At 37.0% G+C, this 24,144-nt stretch overlaps 1 protein-coding gene and 1 long non-coding RNA gene across 4 annotated transcripts in view; one reads left to right on the forward strand and one right to left on the reverse strand.

Annotated features, from left to right (window-relative positions):
* The window catches only part of LOC105279638, a 32,018-nt gene extending 8,208 nt beyond the window's left edge, over nucleotides 1–23,810 (forward strand). For 2 of the 3 annotated variants that reach the window (XM_026972263.1, XM_026972262.1), the window contains 12 exons: nucleotides 10,476–10,681; nucleotides 11,270–11,794; nucleotides 12,143–12,992; nucleotides 13,233–14,183; nucleotides 14,272–14,481; nucleotides 17,303–17,499; nucleotides 17,685–17,951; nucleotides 18,028–18,189; nucleotides 18,250–18,535; nucleotides 22,742–22,979; nucleotides 23,104–23,257; nucleotides 23,456–23,810. In XM_026972263.1, the coding sequence (XP_026828064.1) occupies nucleotides 10,520–10,681; nucleotides 11,270–11,794; nucleotides 12,143–12,992; nucleotides 13,233–14,183; nucleotides 14,272–14,481; nucleotides 17,303–17,499; nucleotides 17,685–17,951; nucleotides 18,028–18,189; nucleotides 18,250–18,535; nucleotides 22,742–22,979; nucleotides 23,104–23,257; nucleotides 23,456–23,716 (4,263 nt within the window). In that variant the 5' untranslated portion in view covers nucleotides 10,476–10,519 and the 3' untranslated portion in view covers nucleotides 23,717–23,810. The remainder of the gene's footprint in view (nucleotides 1–10,475; nucleotides 10,682–11,269; nucleotides 11,795–12,142; nucleotides 12,993–13,232; nucleotides 14,184–14,271; nucleotides 14,482–17,302; nucleotides 17,500–17,684; nucleotides 17,952–18,027; nucleotides 18,190–18,249; nucleotides 18,536–22,741; nucleotides 22,980–23,103; nucleotides 23,258–23,455) is intronic. The other variant, XM_020031748.2, reaches the window with a different exon arrangement.
* LOC105279637 lies at nucleotides 20,646–22,484 on the reverse strand. The gene is made up of 3 exons (XR_893981.3): nucleotides 22,194–22,484; nucleotides 21,422–21,493; nucleotides 20,646–20,761 (listed from the first exon to the last, which is right to left on the reverse strand). It is a non-coding gene; the product is annotated as an uncharacterized LOC105279637 (long non-coding RNA).
* Nucleotides 23,811–24,144: the final 334 nt, after the last annotated feature.

Below are 24,144 nucleotides of genomic sequence, written 5' to 3' on the forward strand. Positions count from 1 at the left end.
CGAACTGATAGTAACGTTATTTCGCGCCCGGACTAACCATTGTAAATTCCTTTCCTCCAAAATATAGCCTAACACATTAAACAGATGTTTGTAATGTTTGTCGCTCGTGTGCGAAGACATACGTCAAAGGTTCAACGCTCCCGGAAGCATCGTGATTCTCGCGACAGGTATGCGATGTGCAGATACGTCAGAATAGCAAAAATTAGAAAACAACGGTAATTAAACCGTGAGTTTGTTCGAAGATCGAAAACGATCTTATTATCATAGACAGTGTTTCGAGGATAATTAAACGCAGTCACGAAGAAAAGGAGAAAGTCCTTTTGAGTTGCGTGCGTTCACTCACTGTAATAAAACTTTGCATTAATTATGTCATGAATGGATCGTATCGTTTCAAAGTTTTTTGACGTTACATTTTTTCCAATCTAATATAAATAAATCAATATAACTAAGAAAACAAATAGATCAGATTTGTGGCGCGTTTGATATAATATTTTGATATAATATTTCGAATAATATAAAGAATTTACATTTTTATGCATTTAAATAAGAGAAAAAGATAAATTGAGAAATAGAAGAAAGTTTAATAAAGCCGACCTAAAACGCACTTGGAAATCCAAGTACGTTTGCGATCTGCGATGCGAATGAAAGGCACACAAACGAACGCATCAGACAGAAAGAAAGAAGAAAGCGCGCACCTTTCGATGATTTTAGAAATCGTAATGCAACACACGCGTTCGATTCCTTCCAAGAAATTGAGAAAACACAGTTTACTTGACTCCGAGTTAAACTTGAAACGCTCTTTTGTAATTGATATAGGTAATAAAAATATAATAAAAACTTGTTTTACTAATCTGCGCGCACATATTACGTCATATTTATAACAAACTCATTTTCTTTATTCATTTCTTCATTGAGAAGCAGCATGCAGATTCGAACATTTGTCGAAATGTTTTTGCTACTTTTTGCAAATGCTATTATGCGTTATATAAAACGGACGAATCGTTGTCAATACTTGCACGCATATGCTTCTCACGTTTTTGTCTTTTATCGAAGGCAACATATGGCATTTTTGTGCCATTCGGTACCGCGTCGTTTCGCTCTCTTTCCGTACACGTAATAAAAAAGTATGGCATATTATGCCATACTAAAGATAATTTCATGTTATACGATACAGAAAAGTCGTGTGAGAATAACGTATTCCGTAACGAAACATTTTTTTATTACGTAATAAATACAACAATCGCTTGAATGTTTTTCAATATTTTTTACATGTACAAGATTGCCTTGAATGAGAGTTGAATGATCTCGATTCAAACTTGTCGCGCGCGTAGACTTTGAGTAACACTTCCGGATGAGCTCTCTAGGGCTCTGAAGCGACAAAATAGGAAGCCGGCGAGAGAGCTACCAAGCACACGCATTTGATCCATTTTTTTCTTTCTCCGTGTATGTGAAATATCGAGGACACCATCCACTCCACGCTTCTCTCTCTCTCTCTCTCTCTCTCTCTCTCTCTCTTTCTGTCTCTCTTGCCTTCTACGAGCAATGGGAAATCTGGCACATGTCGTACGACGTACGAGCCAAATAGCCAAAGTAACGCTCAAATCCAAGGGAGTTTCCAGTAGGGTTGCACGAGACCCAAGACAAGACAATATTCGTGAAAATATTGTATTGGTCTTGAAAATTTTAATCTTGTCTTGAGTGAATTTTTGGACCAAAATCTTGTCTTGTCTTGTCTTGTCTCGATTTTAACAATTAATCGAAATTAACCATTTTTATCTAACAATTGTTAATAAATGTTAACAATTGTATACTCAACAATTATTTACAATAATATTTAATATAATCTTTATAATATAATTGAAAATAATTATATATATTTATGTCATTTGTCTACTCTTCTCAAAACAATACATATATATGTATTTATATGTAACGTACCCGCGATTTTCGCTTGTTATATTATATGTGTGAAGTTACAAAAGACTTCCGTTTACATTTTTCAATGACGAATTGACGCAACAGTTTTTTCGAAGAATAAATTCTAATATAAATATGCCTAAAAGAATGCTATGAAAGAGAAAGTAAATTTTCTTTTGCAATTGATGGCTGGACTGCGTCAAATTTTGAATCATATTACGGAGTTACTATACATTTTATAGATAACAATTGGAAGTTTCAGTCATTAACATTAGATTTTCATTACATTACACCATCAAATGGAAAGCATACTGGGAAAGATATTGCTAAATTTTAATTTAATTTTATCTTTTTTTAAAACCAAGAATCTTGACAAGATCAATAATCTCGACACCTTCGTCTTGGTATTGTCTTGATAATTAATTACAAAGTCTCGTCTTGATCTTGTCTCGGAATGTGTGACAAGACCAAGACTAGTCTTGGTATCTCATGCAACCCTAGTTTCCAGTACTCTGTACTTCTGTACTTCTACGCCAAGTACATTAACACAATATATGCGAGCTTGAGCAAACGCGTCTTATACACATTTAGCAGGGAAATGAACATTTTCGAGCAATTTACTTAAATTAGTAATTTTGAAAAAGGCAATTTCTCGAATAGATTTTTAAATAAAAACAGACATTAATTTATAATAAAAATAGAATACTTACAATGATTTGTAGAAAATTTTACTTTTCACGAAAGTGAGACGTTCCATACACACATGAATCTTTTGAATCCGACCGAGATTTTGACCTGGCACTATTCGCAGGCCGTGGTCGCATCACACAAAGGTGTCCCCTACTATAAACTTTTTCTGGTAGAGATAAGAAGTGGAGGACCCTCTTCAGTTTCGAGAAACTTCTGTCAATAGAAATCGCTCGAACTCGAAAGACTCATGTGTGTACGGTAAGAATTCAATTTTATTTTTTATGTTACTTAAAGATATTTTTTTCTCTTTTCTTACCTCAATAGAATATTTTATTTTTGCTTATGACAGTCAATGAATAATTATATCTTAAATATAAGATATAATAGAATTCTGCGAAATGAGAATATACGTGGCGACAAATTCAGGACAATTAATGAAACGTAGAAAAAGTTGATATATTATCTCGATAACAGTTTACAATAATATTAAGATATATTCTCTTCTTCTATACGTTTATAGATATAGCTCACGTGTTGGTTAAACGTTGAAAGTGACTGATCGCCGAAAACTATAAAAATTTCTACAAAATATAATTCGGACAATTCACATGAAATATTAATCCTCATTCAGTGGAAATATTCGAGAACACGCGTATGCAGGTTTTGGCGCAAATTCAACGAACTATGATACATGGTCCTCCATCACTTGAGGCAAAACTTTTGAAAAATAACTACGAGTAGGTAGTGAGTAGGTTGAAACCTACCTGAAACCTGCGTGCCATGTTTGGACCAGATGCTTTAGAGACTCCCAGTATTTTCTTACCTACACTTATTGTTAGATCCGTGTATTCCGATTGCACATTCAACGTTAAAATGCGGTCATCTGATTCTCAGATTCAGATACTATTGTGTGTGCGCGCGCGCTCATAACGCTTAATACGCTTAATTTTTAATACAGAGTTTTGCGTTTGAATTTTGTTTAAAAGATTGACATAAATCTGTCATACATTTCAACCCAATATTTAATGTTAAATGCATGATTAGAGTAGAGATTTATCTAGAATATAAAATCTGAAAAACAAAATTTAAATACTAGAATTTCGAATTTCAAAAATAAAATGTATACAATTAAAAATTTAGAAATAAAATAAAAAATACAAATATCTATAATCACTTAGAAATTTGAGATCTAGAAAATGGAATCGTCTAGACTACATAATCTAGAAAATTATATAAAATATGTATATATTTAAAAAACGCGATGTATATATATACAAAAATATAAATATACATTTAGAGAACTATACATATTATACTATACATATGGAGAATCTAATTTCGTGGGGATTTATTAGATTTAAGGAGCTTTAAGCCCATACCAGATTACGCATTAGAAATTGAGATTCGTACGATCAAATTGTTTTGATTGGTCGAATCTCAATCTCCAATGTATAGTTTCATATGAGCTTAATGTTATCTTATCATAACTATTGTATTAGGTATATAAAATGATATAATATCCCACTCATTGAGAGTGAGAGGTGAGCCGCACGAGTGTTTCATGTGGACCATGGCGAATTAATGTGATAATTGCCATTTCGCGGCGAAACGACGCGACGTAGCGATGATGATTAAGGCGCGGAATGAGATTTGCGCGATGCAAAGAGCGGCTGCAGATCGTGCGGGCGATCGCGCAAGGTTACGAGAGAAAGTCCACCTCGCGCATCACCCACACGCGCCGTTTCGCGCATTCTGATTCTCAAAGTGAAAGACCGCGCGCGCGTAACCGACATTAAAAATGTCATTAATATAGATGGGAAACCGTGCGTGAACGACGATGCACAATGCGATAATTGCGCATTTGCAACTTCACTCGCAGCCCACGATACATGCGTGCACGCGCACGGTCTATGTAGGGCGAGTTCCATTTGGCGATCGCGCCGAGATGGAACGTTATTCTGTTTTTGTTAGAGACCCTGTAATAAGAGTCTTCAGACGTCAAGCGATCTGGGCAAAATTCTACGAGAGGGAAGGATATACATTTCCATTTTTCTCTCTTTTGTTTTTTCGCGTTTACGCGTTCGCATGCTTAGTCTATCACGCTCAGTTACTTTATATATTATATTTAATTCATATTTCGTGATTAATATGCGTATGTAAGTGCGTATATAGTGCGCTCAACGCAATGCAACTGCGAAAACGCGTGGAAAGCCGGTCGCGATGCCGCTATGTGAAACTTGTGCGTTCTCCGGAATAGCGAAGTCGAGAAAGAAAGGCGAGAAATTCAACGGTGGATTTAGAGCACTAGCATAGAAGCTGACATGATTTCGATAACTTTGGTAACGCAATTTAACAAGTAATTTTTTTTCAAGAAAAGAGCCAAGTTCTCGTAATTTTTGTGAATTTTTGTCACTTTTTCTGAATGAAATTTTCTGTGAATTCTTCAATGATAGTACTATCGAAAAAAATATATTCAGAAATCGATTTTTTGGATTACAAACGTATGTAATCCCCTAAGATGACTATATCTTTTTCGCAAAATATGTTCCTCAAAAAATATATACATATTTTTGAAATATGAAGCTAATTTTGAGAATTCGACAACTAATTCGCATTTCCATTGATGTTGATGTTTTACGAGGCATATTGTTGCATAAAAGTGACACGTCCAAGTCAGATTTCGCCGGTGAGATTCCTTACATTTGACGTCATACTTAGGCCGGGCTACCGTTTTACAACAATAAAAATCGCCTCGCGATTAACGCAGATTAGAGCAGCGGTATTGCAACATTACAACGTCGAAAACCTATCATTATGTACCGTAGACGAAGTGTCGGACTTGGCATCAGATTCGGAATACCGCAGCGGGTATAAGGGTACACGTGTACCCCAATCGAATCTCTGGAAGCCAGAAGGATCAAATGCACATGGACCGCCACCGCGGGTTCAGTCTAGCAAGAAGGAGGTGTGGTTACTCTCGGAGCTGGTCGACCTCGTTTAGGACCAGTAAAAGCATGATACGAATACGCCGCGCGCCGTGGTATGCCGCGCCACGTCACGTTACTTCGACGAAAAGGAGTGAGCATAAGATCGATTCAGCACGTTTTGACTATTGTGCTGCAAACACGCAAAAATAGCTTTACTCTTCGGTATTTTTTTTCTTGGGTGTAATTTAGCTATTTGTAATGTATTTTATTGTACATAATGCTGCATATTGCTGCATATTAGGTATGTACCAATATACGTAGTATGCAATACAATTCAGTCATCAAAATATTTCTCCTCACGAGTGCAACGTTAAATGCTGTATTTACGTTGTATTATGTCATCTTTAAATTTTATTGCGGGGATATGTGTTCTCTGCTCTATTCCTCACAACTTCGTTAGGAAATGTTAGGAAATCTAAGATTAAAAGATTTATTTGTGCTCTTGCGATAAAAAGTTAATTTGTTTGACGAGTTGAAGAAATGGAAAAGAATGTTATCAGGCATGTGACGCTCTCTTGTGCCCTTGAAATTCGAAAGGTCCGAGAGGCTGGCTATGTTCGAGAATCGGTCCGAGTTAAATGCAGTTGTCCATGATTAAAGAAAAGTAACGAAAAAGAAAAGTATGAAAACATATATTTTATATACGTGTATATCTTTTTATAATAAATATAAATATACGCAAGTATATAAAATTATATAAGCGCATAAATGTTAACATATAATAATTTCACGTTACTATATTCAGAAAATCTTGAAGAAAATATTCCTTTTTTTAAGAGAAGCATATTATTGTGCAGAGTTAAGATTAGTATTTGAGAATGCAAAGTGCAAAAGAGTGTATATTCAAGAATAAAGTGGTTCCGGGTTATAAGCCGGAAACCGGTTTACGTTCCAGCCAGAATAAACTCCATCACTTTCGGCGTTAACGAACGCGCACTTATACGCTACGGTACAGTAAACTAAAATGCAATCGAAATAGCAAAATACGCCTTTGTGCTGCGAGATATACAGGGTGTCTCGGAACTGGTGGTACAACCGAGAAGGGGGTGATTCTACATTTAAAAAATAAACCGAAAATGTAGAATAACATTGTTTTATATGCGAGATCATCCCATGTAATGCGTGGGCAATGCTTAAAGATCGTTGCAGGTTTCTTGCTGCTGATGAATAACTTCTAGAGTCGACATAGGCAGCTAATTCGATAAGCATCACCGTGTTAAAGTGCACAGTGACGTTGTTTGTCACCATTAACTGTTCATGGTTAATATATCCACTAAAATTACAGAAAACTCGCATGATAGTGCTAAATGAAAATTGCAAATAGAAATAGATTATAATGTGAATGACATTCCATATTAATTTGATTAATGAGGATATATTCGAACTTAATTATAATTCGTCAGTTATAAATTTAAGTGCGATAAAAACTAAAAACATTGTTAATAAAATTTCTAACCGTAGATTTCTAGCTTTATGAGATTGAAAAATTTTGTCAATGGTCAAAATGAGATTCTTTGATGTAACGATACGTGAATAATTATTTAATAGTTATAATATTATCTTGTTCGCTGTTTAAACGACAACGAATGTTCGTAGGATCTATTTGAACGTAGTTGTCGTATCTATCCTAGAAGTCATCTTCTAAATTATGAATAGTGACAAATGCACTCGACACATAGCCGTCTTCATCCATGCATTGCAAGCGTCTTACGCTGCGTAAAAAGACAGCGTAAGAAAACAATCGTTAATCATGTGACAACGGTTTCCAACAAACTGTTAGGCAAGGATTACCTGAACCGATATGATGCATTTAACCAATGCAGCTCATGCAGCTGCAGCGTATTCCTTTAGAAAACTTGTATGAAGCGAACAAAGCAAAAATAATATGAAAACTTATGAACTTTTTCATGTATTAGTATTTATAAATTTTTTCTTTTTATGACAGTATTTTTATGTTCTTTATTTAGAACGCTCGCGCTGTTTTAATTGAATAATAAATTTAGAATTAAAAAGGAAAGAAAAATTAATAAAGTATACACTCCAATCTGAAAAATATTACTGGGAATTTGAAAACTTAATTAATTAAGCCTTAATTAGGAATGCGATTTAATTTTTTAGTTGCAAATTAGTTTTTTCTTTCTCTAAACATTAGTTGTAATTAATTTATATTGAAATGAAAATAATCAGGGTAGGAAGGCCAGTTTGATTCATCGTGTCTGTCGTGAAATAAAAATGTAGGAGTCTATTTTCCATAATTGTTTAAATAAAAAAAATCGAGATTCCACAATTTTTCAGCCACTTCCAGTCAATCGTCTAAAGCAATATTCCTCGCGTGAAGTGATGTAATGCAAGCTGTTAATGCGCCGTCGTCGGCTGACTGATACAAGCTGCTCATTACCTCGCTCTTGACCCATTAAGCCTCTCGCCTTTTGACTGCTCTCGAACTCGATTCGTGTTCTTGCAATCTCGAATGAGCTTCGTTCTTTCCTCTCTCTCTCTCTCTCTCTCTCTCTCTCTCTCTCTCTCTCTCTCTCTCTCTCTCTCTTCTCTTTCTTCTCCAGGTAATTTCTCCGTCCGTAGTCCATCAAAATTCTCAGACTCCTTACGGTTTAAAGGCAAGTTTAATGCCCCCAATTGAGCGAGCAGGCTAACAGTAATTATTGCAGTACCACAAAAAGGAGCGGACTCGTTCTATAGCGGAATACGCGTATATGAATCTGTTAACCGCGATCATCATGGGAGTCATTGTTGCTTCTCTCTATTTCTCTCTCTCGTACGCGTTAGAATTTACCGTGTATTCTACATTTGTGTCTGCGCCTTTGCGCACATCTAGCTGAAAATAATAATTTTGCTCGTTTCTCCTACATACACGCGACATTGCGATTCACCGTCGTGAGAAGTAACGTGAGACGTGGCGTCGACATTCATTCTGCGATACAGTAAGCACTTTTCTTCGTAGGATGATTCACAGTCTGCTGCGTTGTACGCGTTGTCATCTCCACGCTTTAATGGTGCTCCAAATAAATAGAATCGTACTGCGGATCTTCAAGAGGTCTGACGAGACGGATTCATTGAGCGTCAGTCGTTAGTTATGGTAGAAGTGCGATATAGGAACACACGCGTACATAATGTTTTGTAATTATATAATTTCAAAAGAATAAAGATTTATAAAATCTACCATTTCGAATGTTTCAAAGAGACCGTGATATTTTATTGAAAAGTTGCATCAAGTAAACAGACGTACTCTTGATGACTTGTTGCTTCATAGGAAAACTACACTCGGTCTCTATATAATTCTGTAATTATTACAGCCTTGTCTCAGACGTTATATTCGCCTCAATGCCAACGCTTGAATACCATGATTTACTTTTGCTCAAAGGTCAGACTAACATTCAGCTTTTGCTATTCAAACTAGCGTAAATCTTCCTGCGATGAACTAAGAAAGAGATGTATTTTTAATTCAATTATGAAATCATAGAACTGCAATCCAATGTTTTACTGCAAGGCGTCTTTTTGCGTTGGACCGGAATTTTTTTCGCGATCAATTTTCATCGCGCACGCATTTTCAAGGCGCAAATAAGAACGTTACAGACGTAACGGATCAACAAGATCGGCAACGGTACTTCGTACCCGGTCTTGCGAGTACTCGCAAGTCCTGCATGCTAATGGGACGTCACCGTGCGTCGTCATGCGGACTTCTCGTCCTTGATGCATCTGCAATGCGTGTGATATTCTGCCTGTTCCGATATATTATATATCACGGATGTGATATTCCCTTCGAACGCGGATCAGCATTTGTGAACGAGATAATAAAGTCTGTCAGCAGCGCAACATCTGCGATAAATTTTCATCAACAGGATGTGATGCAAGATTTAATTGAGAAGAAGCGTGCGCTAGGGAGAAGAAATATCTCTCCTTCTTTCTTTTTCATTGTTATCTTAATGGAAATATTAAGCTTAAGATGTAGACTCAATGATAAAATAGAAATGATTAAATAGCTGAAAAATAATTTCGATTTAGTAGTTAATAATAAATAGTAAATATCGCGCAAGAATGATCTTAAAGCTTTCTAATCAATTAGAAGAAAGGAGGAATTTGATTGAAGCTATAAATATATATATTCATATAATAGATTTATATAATATCTATATATAAATCTAAATATATGTTATAATTGTTAACGCAACCACAAAAGAAACTCCCGTTTTGCTTCGACTCACGTCGACCCGGAAACTGTTGTTTTCATCTTCGATTGCGTTTTTGCGGAAAGAATTTCGCGACCGCACAATTCTTACATATCACCAGTTAATAATGGGTGCGGGCCAGAAACCGTCGCTGTTGCGAATATAACCGGGACCGGAAGTGAGGCAATTACTCAGTCGGCCGGACAGCTCCAGTCAATTGTCCCGATTGTATTCGCGGCGGCCATTGCCGACGCTGTGGACAGGAAAATGTGTTCACTCATTTCGTTTTAATTTTAACGTCCATCCAACGTAATCAACAATTGGCAGCCACATCTTGTTGCAAAGCAAAACTGAAAAAATTGATGTAACACAATTTTCATCAATAGTCCACAGTAAATAACAGTCCTTTCGCAGAATCTAAAAAAATTCTTAAAAGATCTTTGAAAATTAAATCTACAAACTAATTCTGAGCAAATTGTGAGGAGTACAAATTTTTTTATGTTTTTCTTTAATAAAAAAGACACGATTTTATACATTTCGATGGATAAGTTCTGGAATATTACTCGCGCGTGATTCGGAGCGAAATAATTTCTTATGCACCATCACGTTCATCAATCGCGCGTGCAGAATGTACCGACTGGCAAGCCGCACCGGCCTGAAGAATCGAACGATTACTATTTCACCTCTTTCCTTTCAGGGTGATGATGTAACGGGACTTTCGCTGTCGCTGGTGAGGCAACAATGTCCACACAATGCAATCGTTTTGTACAAAACGCCTGGAAGAAGGAGCTCTGCTCGAATTGCTTTAAGCTGAAAGAGGAACATGTGGTGGTCGACGATGTCTTGCGACTAAATGTCGAGAAGGCGTCGACGAACTTAAAGATTGATCATTTACAAATACAGGTAATGGCTTGCACTTTGTATCTTTTCTTGGTATCTTGTCTGTAGCAATTTGTATACACATATTAGGTCGATACATAAGTTCTTGCCGATTTTTCTTTATTGAAATGAAACAATCGATAGAGCATAAATTAATCAAAGTATTTTCCATTGTTTTCTACAACTGTTTCCTAGCAGTCTTCTTCTTTTGAAGAAAGAGAAAATTGAGAAAAATCAAAACTTTAGCTTATTTTACGACACTTGCAGCGAACCTAATATTTCATCCAATGAATTCGTCTTCCGTGCAGTAGAATTGTCAGAAACGATGAAATTCAGGAAACATTAATACGCGGTGTTAGTATTAAATATTCAGTATCTTACGCGAGCATATCCACTATCGCGGTATTAGCAGTAACTAGAAAACCAGTTTTGAAGCTGTCAGTCCATTACGTAAGCTTCAATTAACGGGACGTAACTATCCAAACCTGTTAAAATGTTTCTAGTTTTACCACCTTATGACACATACACCTACATGTACACACATAAAAACACGTACAAGCAGACACGGAGAAATTATCATACGTAGCTTTTTGAAGAAACAATTTTTCACAGAGTATTCTTCGAGGCAAAGCGGTTTGTCGGAAGGATCAGCGGAAGAAGAACGTCGGTTTTCCGGAGTCCCTTACCGAGGTGATCGGTTACGGTGGCGATGACTTGTCCGACGACGAGGAAGATAAGAATAATTCACAGGTCGATTCGTCCATGAAACCGGAAGATCTAGTGCCGGACAGCGAAGAGGAACGCGCGCTATTTGATCTGACGCGCGCGAACACTAACTTTAATACGATCACCGCGAATTTGACGGATCTCCAGAGCAATGGACCAAACGACGCGACCAAATCAACAACGGCGATATCGCCTGCCAAGTCGTTTGCTTCCTTGATGCTGGGGAAGATACAACGAGACGCCGATGGTAGAAAGACGACCCTTCTAGTGTCTGTGACGCCCTTCGGTGGAGACGAATCTGTACCCGCTGCTAAGAGACCTGTTGATCGAAAGATCAATGCAAATAATCTGCAGACCAGCCCATTCAAATGCAAGTCCAATGATGGAGATTTATCAGATAACACAACTGAAGTAAGCATGGCGAAAATAAATTTTATTCATTTATTTATGAAATATTTAACTGTTTAATAAATTTAATCGAATTTAATCGATAAATTTAAATAAACGAACGATTCTTTTATTTTAATCATACGAGTAAAGGTTCTCTCCTTTATGATGGAGGCAGCTAACCTAAATTAATTAAATTCATTGTTATGCGCTTTATTAAATATTACTTATTTGCATATATATATATATATATATATATATATATATATATATATCGTATTTTATGTATTATTATAACTTTAACTTTGACTCTAATTTAATGCCTTTCTCTAAAATGCGAATAAAACATTTTTCCTTTTTATTTTGTTAAAGATTACGAAGAAGAAGCTTAATGAAACAGATCGGAAAAAGATCGATGAACAAGAGTCTCCACTGAAACTAGGAAAAATCGTGGATCTGCCACTGATCACCTCTGCCAGCATGATATCCATTATGCGAAAAGAAAATCCAGCTACTGCAAACGCAGAAAACACGATTGAAACGACAACGCAAAAGTACTCGGCCACTTGCAAATCCGATAAGAAAAACACCGCGAACGTTCCCCTAAACGACATTTCGGAAATGAAAAAGACCGAGATTGAGTTGCCATCAAGGATAGCCTCGCAGTCTGTATCAAATAATGACATTGGAGAGAATGATTGCATAAAGTGTACGGCTGCGAGGACAAGCGAATGTCTGAAACATAAAGACGAAAAGCTCGAGATCGTTTCGGCATCTCTGAAGAACGAGGAGACATCGGAAAATGATCGTACGGTGATCGGTAACGACAAAAACAACGGTATCATTGACAACGGGAAAACGTCGTCGTCACTGCAAACGCGCGAAGGTGTGGCGGAAAGGAAATTCTGTTTCGAGAGCAGTCGGGAACTTGCGGGCGAGCCAGATGGCAAAGCGGACGAAGAAGAAATGTCGGAACCGCCGCCTCCGGCGTTGCCCACGAGTCCACCACCGAGCACCGAACCAAGAGCTTCTTTCTTGCACGGTAGTGTTAACATCGACACGAAACCGAGGCCCGTCGTACCACAGAAACCTATGACCTTTTCCGCAAAGACGAGCCTGAATAGCGACGCTCCGCTCACCGCAAGGAAAATTCCTAATGGCGATTACGTGCTACCACCACCGTCGGTGCAAAATGTTGCTGGCAAATCCGTTCAGAGTTCAAGTAAGTATCAGATACTTTTAGGAATTGTATTTTAGAAAAGTTTCACATGTGACTGATGAACAAGTGTAACAAATCTTATTTTTATCTTTATTATCGTATATAATTAATATAAGAAGAAACGAATTTCGATTTTATGATAAATGACTGTATTTATGCATAATAGCTAATTCCTATTTCAGTCACATCTTATCTGAATGTTTGATATTACGTATGTTACGTATGTTTTATATCTTGTTTTAGGTATGAGGCAAGAGATAAGTGGTCAACGTTTAATAAAGAAGAACGTTTCAAACGAAATTTCGCCTGAAGAAACTGATCGAACTTCTTCGATCACATCCTACAATTTGGAATCGGAAAGTCAAACAAGATCATTATTGAATCCCACTGTCTCATCACTGCCTATTTCCGTAAACGTACAACCAGCTTTGTCGAGTCCCTCAAGGAATTTCCCAGCGGAAAATGGAGAGACGGATGAGAACATCGCGCCAGACGAAGAGTTCCCGGAAGTGACTCCCGTTTCCGTCTCGACGATGGAGCTCGTGCGCTCCCCAAACAAGAGGAGAATGGCTCCACGACCACCCGAGGCCACGGAGGACTCGTTGCCGGCTTCTTCTTTATTCGCCAGAAATCCAGGAGCCACTTTGAAATCCGATTCTCCGGTGGTGCGTGAGAAAGAAAAGCGAGAAAGGTCATCCTCGTGCAGTCCAAAGTTCCGCAAGGCGGCGGTTTGCGACGCACCAGATCCGACGAACACGAGCACCAAACAACCAACTGAATCCGCAAATTCTAGACGAACGATATCCTTGTCGCAGGACAGCTTGACCATCGAAAAAACTGAGGTGCGCGAGGGGAAGAAAAGGGGCAGAAACCGAAGAGGTTTTTCCCTAAAGAGATTTCTCAGAATGGGCACGAGGAAAGATATGGATATGCTGAATAATCAAACGTCAGGCGCGAAGACTGATGAGATACCATCGACGCCGCAGCCAAAGCCACGATTGGAGATCATTCATCCACTGGAGTTGGACGGCGCCGCGGTCCAAGTAGTAGGTAACGATCGAATCGCTTCCGGCAGAATCGGCGAGGACCAGACGGATACCTGTGCCGTGAAAAGTGACGGATCGAGAACGCGGTTACCATCCGCACCACCATCCGCACCACCATCCGCACCACCATCCGCACCACCATCCGCGGGTAAGCGCAACTTTGAATTATGATTTGAATAATATTTCTGAGCTGTTCAATATTGGCCTTCCATATGGAATATATCGTGACGTTACAGCGAGACCCGGAAAACCACCGCCGCCACCCAGAAACCAATCCTTGGAAGATTGGTCGCGACTGGAGGCAAACAAACCAGTTAGACCACCGCCGCCTCGCGCGGAGATCAAACTGAACGCCGCCGTTTCGTCCAGGCACGACAAGGTGCCTTCGAAAGCCACATGGAGGCCGACGGCCGCAACGACCTCGGACACGATTTACGCGAATCTGGGTAAGTTCAGGCCTATACAATGTAACTGACAATGAGAGGTCTTTCTTGTCTCGCGGCCGTTCTCGATGTTAACAGCCATACTCACATGTATCCTCGCGTCAGCCGTTTCCTAAAACGGGAGAGACGTCATTTTGCTTGCGCGGGTATAGCGAGTCACGTGACACTGGATGACGATGAACGCGATTGACTTAGCGCGGTTGATTAAAGTTGATTGATTGTACGAAACGCAAATTGAAAGCAATCTGTAATCTGGATGAGCTCAAATTATCGATGTTGCACTTGTTGTATCGTCGCGTAACGTTTATTCGTGACAATGAAAGCACGACAATCTTGCTTTAATGCGCATTTTACAAATTTTATCGTAAACTAAAAAAGAAGAAATAAGAAAAATGTACAATATAAAAAAAAACAGAACTCATCCAAATTACAGCTTAAAATTTAAAAAAATGGTGACGATAACAAAGTCGTATTTTTATAATTCTGTGATACATGTCAATTATTTTTAACTTTAAAAATAATAATGTTCTCAGTAGAAACTATATGCGTGTTCTGAAAAATACATCAATGGACTGAATTGTGTTTCGAAAGTTATTGCGTTATCTGCAATAATGAATATACATATATTGAAGGCCATTGCAATGAAAGAGGAAACGCGCAATGCTGGATATTTCAGGGAACCATTACATTGTGATGGAAAACATTTTCAGGGCCATTGCATTGTAATGAGAGGAATGCATCGCGAATTGCGATAAATGTTCAGAGGTGACGCTGAATGTTCCCAGATAAACATTAAATATCTTTCTTGAGATTATTGGGACATGAGAGATGTCCTGGCGAGGTCGCGCGCAGCAGTGACTCTAAAGTATGAGATAGAGATTAACTGCATAGATAAGGTCTGGGGACAAGTTTTGCAATGGCATGTACAAGGAATAGAATTGGTGGAAAAAAAAATCGAAGATGCGGATCATCTAGGTACGATGAAACTACGCTATCCGCACAGACAATTCGCACCAACGTCGATTAAACGTCATGCATAAATTATTTTCTAAGGTGTACATCAATTTAATTAATAATCCTTATTTTAAATAATCCGTAAATCATTAATAAACCCGATATTAACTTCCTTACTAAACCTATAAAAATATTACGTAAAACTTCAATATAAATAACGTATAGCTTTTATGTAATGTAAGGTATTCACACTGATAAAATGCTTTGATCTGAATGACTGTATCTCTCTCTAGTTTCATCTCGCTTTAAAACAAATAAATATCTATTATTTATTCCCTCTTTATTATAAAAATTTTCACCGCATCATATTTATGCGTTTCCTCACGCTGCGCGTGACCTCGCCAGGACTATTATTCATTGCAATGCAATTGCTTCTAAAACATTCATTGTACTCTAGCAATTCCATTATATTTCAGAACACGTATATATCTCCTACTGTTCGCAGAAAAAAGAATTTATCGGTATTTTTTCGCGAATATCGTTTCATATAACGTGTAAGCAACTGCCACTGATCAAAATGTTATGGCTTTTTGTTTTTTTATACAATGCTTTCTACAAAGGCATTTCCTTAAGTATTTCTTCGATTATAAACATAACAGCAGTATAAGAAAAAGTTTGAGAATGGCTGGTCAAACAAATGCGCAATACATTTTTGTTATACTTATCGATAAAGTACTCTTTGTATAAAAGTGCGAAAAACGAAAATTCTGTACTATCAAGTATCTGAAATAAATGTATACTGTTTGAAAAAAATTCAGTCTTATTCTTTCGATCATTTCGATTCTCGATGATTTTCGCTCTATTCTCGGTCACGCGTGCTATCATGTACGAAAACGCGAAATACTTTTTGCCGATGCTATGGCTTGTTCATTGCACCTTCGCACATCCATCCTCTTATTAACGCGAAGCGAAATAACAGACACAGTTTATCACGCTGGCACAAGGCGATTATTCAAACGTAATCGCGCACTCATACCGTGCGTTTTACGTCTCTCTCCGTTTCCCTTTTTTTTCTTTTTTTCCCCTTGCGATAACTAAATAACGGTATGCGTCCCATATATATCACGAGTGCATCATCTTGATCCGTTTTAGTGGATTCCTCTAACTAATTTGCTGGGTGCAACTAACGCCGCATGCATTGCACGCACTGTGATTTATATATTGACATTACTGCGTACGGTATATAGCGAAACATTTTGTCTTTAGAAAAATTATCTTTAATTATTTAACCGCACTCGTAAGGATTGAAATTCATCAAGGATATTGGTCAAGAATATAGGCGAAATATGATTGCAAGTAAATATTCCCGAATCAAGATTATTTGAAATTCTTCGAGCCTTCATTTACGTTCGTTTTCGCGTACAAGCATCGAAAATCCCGACGAAAAATATTTGTGATATTACACTAATGCTGTGGCATTGCTTTGGATACCCAATTAATACCGACATTATCCAAATATATTCGGATAAGAATTTGAAAATTTTCGACTACTTCGAATACCGGTAATGTATAATGTTCTTCACAGACACACACACACTGTTTGTATAGAAAAAAATACACTATTCCTACTGTTTTACAACAGCACTGATTTACACGTGCAAAGCATATGCAATACGAGCGAACTAACGTCCATCCGTCATCCTATTATTTCGTATTCTGTTGCATTTTGCGCGACACGAATGTTGCTCTGATATTCCAATGCATTAGGCAGACCAATGCATCTAGATAGCTAGCTAGCTCGTTTCGTGACATGCCTTGTGTCTTGTGGTACTAACCCATGGCGCTTGACGATGGCGGACGTGCCTTGCAGCAGCGGAGGATGTTACAGGTGAGGTACGCAGTACCCTGGCTCCTTCAAAACCCCAACGAACTGCCAGTATGAGAGATCGAGCTGTTTCCCAACCCGTTCCAAGAAGAACGCATGATGCATTAGCCGAGGATCATCAGCGTCATCAGGATTATGACGGAGGGCTCGCAGCTACTATACGAACCACTGCCGACTCACCGGTAGGTAGTAAACCCGTTCGAGAGCAATCTATCGATACTAAATCTGCTATTGAATATCACTATTATTATTATTATTATTATTATTATTATTATTATTATTATTAGATATCATTTTAACATCTCTTGTCATTTTTTCATATATTTGCTCACAATCAGAGATTAATCAATTAATGTATTTACAACAGACCTCTAATGACAGTCACGTATACGAGTGCCTCTCGAGCTCGCCCGAGTGTGATTCAAATCTTGAACTACGACACGTAAATGGCGATAGAAGCGGAGGTGAATTTCGCGTCGCTTGCAAGAGGAAATCCGACAGTAGCGCGATGGAGAGTAGCACAGAGAACAGGTTCCATCATCAGCCATTTGTCCGATCAACTTCGTTGCCGTATTGCGGTAGCGAAACTGAGAGCGAGCTCTACGCACCGTACGCTTTTTACACCAGCGACGAGGTACACCATCGTGATTCCTTGTATTTAGTTTCGTCTTGTTTCTTCGAAACATAATCACACGTTAATAAACACACAGGGCACCGAGGAGGATCAAGATTGGAAGAATAGAGACAATGAGTCGAGGATGAGCCGTTTGAAACAACGCAGAGGACGCACCATCGTTCATCGGAGTCTTGAAGATAATTATGGCGCGGTAGTCGTAGCGAATCACGAAGCACTTGCCCAATTTCTCGAGCAGGTACATCAAATAGCTCTATACTAGTTTTTTTAACAGAATTTTCAATTATTATTGTTTCAGGAAAATCAAATCATTCAATTACCATTAGGTCTACGTACACTGAAAAACACGAATCCAAGTCTGAAGCATTTCAATATTGACGTTCCAGCATCAGTTTCTATTGGTAGGAGAATATTTTGCCCGGCGACGTGGAACGATCAGAACGTAACTTTATGCATAACATTCGACTTGGCTATACCGATGCCGCAACGGGACTTTTATTTAGCGCCCATAACGGAATTCGTGGACAGAATGCCGAAGGAGATTACCAACAAAGTTCGACCATCCGGAAATGAAGACGCGGAAGGTAATACACGGCACATTTTCGTTACAAAAAGAGGAAAAATGTTAAATTTCTCACATTTCGAGTGAAAAATAATAATTATTGCTAAAAAGAATTCACTGATAGGACTAAAACGTTAATTCAGTTAATAATTTATTCATATTGAATATGATTCATTGATTAAATAGCAATTCCAAGTTATTATCAATTTGTGCCGCGCGTTAATCGCATCTTTTTAGCCCCTCATTTGCTTCATTTGTAACATCATTCGTTATTATCCTATTCTAAAAAAGGCGTGTTAACTTCGTGAAGTTCTTTTTTATCGAATATTGAGGCCTCTTTTCCGCGACGCTGATTGGTTCTCTCGCTTGAACTTCTCGGAAAAGAAAAAATTTCTACGGGCTAGAACCATTTCATTTCTGAATTTACGGTATTTTCAATAGCGATGCAATTGCGATAATGATATTATTGCGGGAAATGATATTTGAACTTGATTTGGGCTATATATAATCCGATAATATACTTCGAGACTTGGCTTAATGGAAAATTTAACAAGCGCTTCTGAGAAAATTTGATTAACCGAATAGAATTGTGCGACTCAGTTCGAGAATGCATACCCTGCTTGAAATAATCGTGTACATACATATATGCGCGCGTTAGATATACGAATCTATAGAGATAAATAACTGTTTTCATCTCGGTGTGAATACAAGCGTGTAACAGAGATTTAATAAAATATAAAGATTAATCGACTGCATGTTTATGAGGAAAACTATATAAAGCATATAGGATTTTTGTCTTTTCGAAATACAAGTGTAAAATATTTAGTTCTTTCATTGTGAATCTTTCAGCGTGATTTACAAATTACTGCATGCGTTATTACTATTCTACAAGTGGTAAAATTGAGCACTCACCAATGAGCGATGAAATCCTATAGAATCCATCACAGCCACTGATGAAATTGACCGACCATCTGCAATCTCTTCAGTTGGGAATCTCTCATCGGTTGCTCTTCAGTTTTCACTTCTTTTTGTACTTTGCACTTTTCACTTTGTTCTTTACACTTTATACTTTGCACATACGAGTTTATTCGCGACGCGATACTATTGTTAGCGATATTTAAAGAATATTTATGTCGGCACAAAAGTCACTTCACTTTACTGGCGGAGATCGATGCGGAGTGCGATGATCCCACGACGAATTGCTCCATATTATGATGGCGAAGTTCATCTCCGAACAATATATTGCGAACATTGCTTCGCACAATATTTGCGAAGACTACTTCGCAATGTCTGTGCGAAGATTGCGCGGCTTATTTTAAAACGTAATTTAAATTTTAAATAATTAAATTTATAATAATTTATATATTTATTTATAATAATTAAATAATTTAAATTTAATTGAACATGTTTTACGTCTTTCTACTCGAAATGTATAATTTATAACGCGACTTCTAAATCGTTTAATATGTAGGCGAACAAAATATAATCGCGCCTATCAATGCAGTAAATGGAATATCAAGAAAAAAGATTATGCAGTAAAATTGAATAATTAATTATAATTGTGATTACAAAATATGTACTCTACTGAACGCGAATAAAATAATTCTTAAAACACTCTAATCCGATTTTTCTTTGACCGCGTATCTCTAATCGCGAATATGTATATATAATTAATGAGAAACAAAATATAATTGCATCACAACGCGAGCAAATATTCGTGAAATCTATATGACAGCAAATTAGCTCGCGATTTTGCCTCGCGAATTTGAAATATCATCCTTTTCGATGGTATTTGAATTAAAAACCATGCATATCCAAAAAGATAAAATTATTCAATAAGATGATATAAATCAATAATATATACATATATTTTAAAGATATAATACTTAATTAAATAACCGAAGAATCTTTTTCGAAGAATTAAGAAAACATGTAATTTATAAGATAGACTTAAAGACGAATAAGTTATGATTTATATCATTCTTTAATCAATAATTCATGCACAAAACTACATAGAAAAGTATCTACTTCTATGTATTATACTAAAGCTATGTACTATACTACTGTAAATCACACTGATTATTGCAAAAAGACCATCACCATAATATACAAAATATTTTTACTTTTATTGCTTCAATTACTCACTCTACGATGCTTTGGCGTTGCACAATGCAAAAATCTCTTGCTCCTTTTAATTCTTGATAGCTTGCACGAAAAAATGGCACTCCTCAATTTCGCAGTCATATTCCTTTAGAAATTTCAATATAAAATTAATTTTATTTAATTAATTTTATAGTTACTGTCTTATTCATATTTTATTGCATCGAATTATATGAAATATGATATAAATATAATTGCAAAAATGTAATTAATAACGGAAGCTAACGAAATATTTCAATCGCATTGTGCGCACGTTTACGTCGAGAATATATGTATTTAAATCCTTACGAAATTTAATTAAATTAATGCGTTCGTGAAAAATAAACATTTGCTCATATGCACTACATTTTCTAATAACACTTGGATTTAAATTTAATTTAATTATCAATTAATAATATCTTGTAGAGAATATTACTTGTGTCGATATTCGTCAACGGACGACAATAGAATGTTGCGCGATCTTGGGTCGAAGGTTGTTTTTGTGTAATAAGACGTCGATAATTTCAAGGATACACAACATTAATATGTGTGTATAATATATAAAATGTTCATTTAAAATTATATAATTTTACGGTTGTATTTGTCTGAATACAATGCGAAAAATGAACTCAACACACACTAAAGTGCACACATGATTGCGCGTATTAATAACTCGCGCCTATTTCAATACAAGATATTTATCAACTTAATGAATAAATGTGATGTTTCACGATGACGGCGAAGAAATTGAAAAGATTTATCGATTTACCTTTGATTTACGTTTTTGAGCCGATCCTGAACTGGAGTTTTCGGTGCCGCGAATTTGCAATCTTCGCAGGATCTAGAGACAGTAATATTTCTATTATATTTTCATGCAATTGTGAGATTAATTATACAATTAATTATACCCTATGTATAATTCTTACATTCGCAACGCGATATCATGTAGAAATGATCGCGCCAAAAGCGTATCGTAGCGTATCGACCATTGAGCGAAAGGGTTAGGAACGCGACTCCATATTCGCGAGCTTATAACATTATAATATTTAATAAAATCGCGGCGCTAAATATCGCAACGGATTCGCAAACTCCACGCGCGTGTAATTTCGACTCTAATAGTTCAAACGTAAAGCTTAGCGCGTCAAAAGAACGTAAAAAAAGTAGATTACAAAATACCTAGTGCGATATGAATGTCGCGCGAAAAGCAGCGTGAAGTTGTCGCGGTCACGTGATCACACGTGGGAAAATGAGACAACGGAAAATGAAATAACGAGAGAAATCGCATAATGTATTACTGTTATTTTATCTTTTAACGCAAAAACTAGACATTGTTGGAATCTTAAAAAATTTCGTAGCGAAAACTGTACGATAAATAACTACATCGCGTCAACATGTTTGTACGAACAGTTATTCGTGAGAATTAATTAATCGCGCGCGTTAATAGCTCGCGCTTATTTCAATGTAAAATATTTATTAGTTTAATGAATAAATGTGATGTTTTTAGACGGCAAAGAAATTGAAAAGATTATTTATGGGCTTACCTTCGAGCCGATCCTGCTTGGCCCGAACTGGATTTTTCGGTGCCGCGGATTTGCAATCTTCGCAGGATCTAGAAACACTAATATTTCTATAATATCTAATAAATTCGCGGCGCTAAATATCGCGCAACGGGTTCGCGAAATTCACGCGCGTGCACTTTTGACTCTAATAATTCAAACATAAAGTTTAGCGCGTCAAAAAATGGATATAAATGTGGATTGCAAAATATCTAGTATGATATGATGTATTAATGTTATTTTATCTTTTAACGCAAAAAATAACAATTGTTTAAATCTTTTCAATTCAGTCGAGAACTCTAGGCAATATGCCAATTAATAATGGTATCATGCTAGAACTGCTCGGAAAAAGAAAAAATGTTCAACGGCTAGAACTTTTTCATTTGTGTATTATGATTCGTAAACATTATTAACATTGGAAAATAAAATAGCGCGCGCCCGTTTTGTACTAGTATATTTAAAAAATAGATGTATATCGTATAAAGAAAACAATCGGATATGTATATATCGATAATCGTTTTTTGTTTTTTCAGCAACGATCTCGATTTTTCCGCGTCTGCACGTGACTACCGTGCAATCGTTTGGAGCGACGCCGAAGGATGCAAATAATGAAGTTACGAATAGAGAATCATTGTTCGTGCTTCTTCAACTGGTCAGTGCTCTTAAAAATCTTCAGGCGCGTGGGATTGAAGATGCCAGTAAATCCTTAAACGATATTGTACTCTGCAGAGAAGACAAGGATGTTTACTATCGACTGTATCTTCTGCAAAGGTTATCACTTCTTCCGCAATAACAATTAGCATTTTACGGATGGATATACCGAGATTTTCATTTGCAATGAATATCGCATACCCGCATTCCATTATGCAATGTGCGTGTAATTTCCCTTTTCCAGGAGGTTGAACATAGAGCTGAGCGATGAACTCGGCGAGGAAAGAGTCTCCTTGTGCGAATGCGCCCTGATAGCGCTGCAACAGTTGCACCTAACGAACGAGCTACCCCTCATACAAGATCTGTTGATATGCGAGAAAGCAGTCACTCTATCACAGGTGAGAGATTTTAACAGTGAAATTTTCATACGCTAGTCTGATTCCAGAAACTTTTAATGGTAAGTAAGGAAAATCAAAATTGAATTAAAATATTATATTACAATAGAATTTAGGATATTTGATGCGATCGCCCACGATCTAAATTCTTGTTATTTTTTTTCATTATGTTATTAATTATTTAATTTTTATGGTGATTAGGTAAAGTCTATATTGGAATTTTCACTTTGGGGCCCGGCCGACGTGCCTCTGGGTGGTCCTCGGGAGAGAGAAGTGGCCCTTCAAAGATGGCTCGATCTTGAGAGAGCTAACGTACTTCACGCTCTCGTCAAAACAAAGACAGCTCTAACCGTAATAGATGAATATCAATTGTTGTTCTTAGTACGAACTACTGCCAAAATTATGAGCGAGGCATCGATGCTTCTAGACGAGCAGCGTGATCGGTTAACGCGAAGATGTTAATATATTGTCTTGCAAGTTATGTTCACATGAACATTTAACATTTGTTAAAACAAAATTTCTACTTGATAAGCGCAAAAGAAAACATTCAAAATAACAAGATTAATAGATAATACAAATACACTAGAATAACTTTTATAATAACTATAAATTTTTAATAGCTAATTTCTCTTTTGTAATGAAGCTGTAAACTTTTTTACTGTCGACATCTTTTAATAATTCGGAAATATAATTCGGTTTATACAGGGTGTCTGACATAAGGCGAAAAACCTCTCACCCACAGGTAGATCTCGTCAAACGGAATTAAACAGTCCTGTACCATTTTGCAAACAACAAGCGAACTTTCTTTAATTACTCGAAATTTTACGTGGTTGCGTTTGCAAAATGGTACAGGACTGTTTAATTCTGTTTGACGAGATCTACTTTATGTC

Source organism: Ooceraea biroi, chromosome 9, assembly GCF_003672135.1.
Source record: "Ooceraea biroi isolate clonal line C1 chromosome 9, Obir_v5.4, whole genome shotgun sequence".
NCBI classification, from domain to species: domain Eukaryota; kingdom Metazoa; phylum Arthropoda; class Insecta; order Hymenoptera; family Formicidae; genus Ooceraea; species Ooceraea biroi.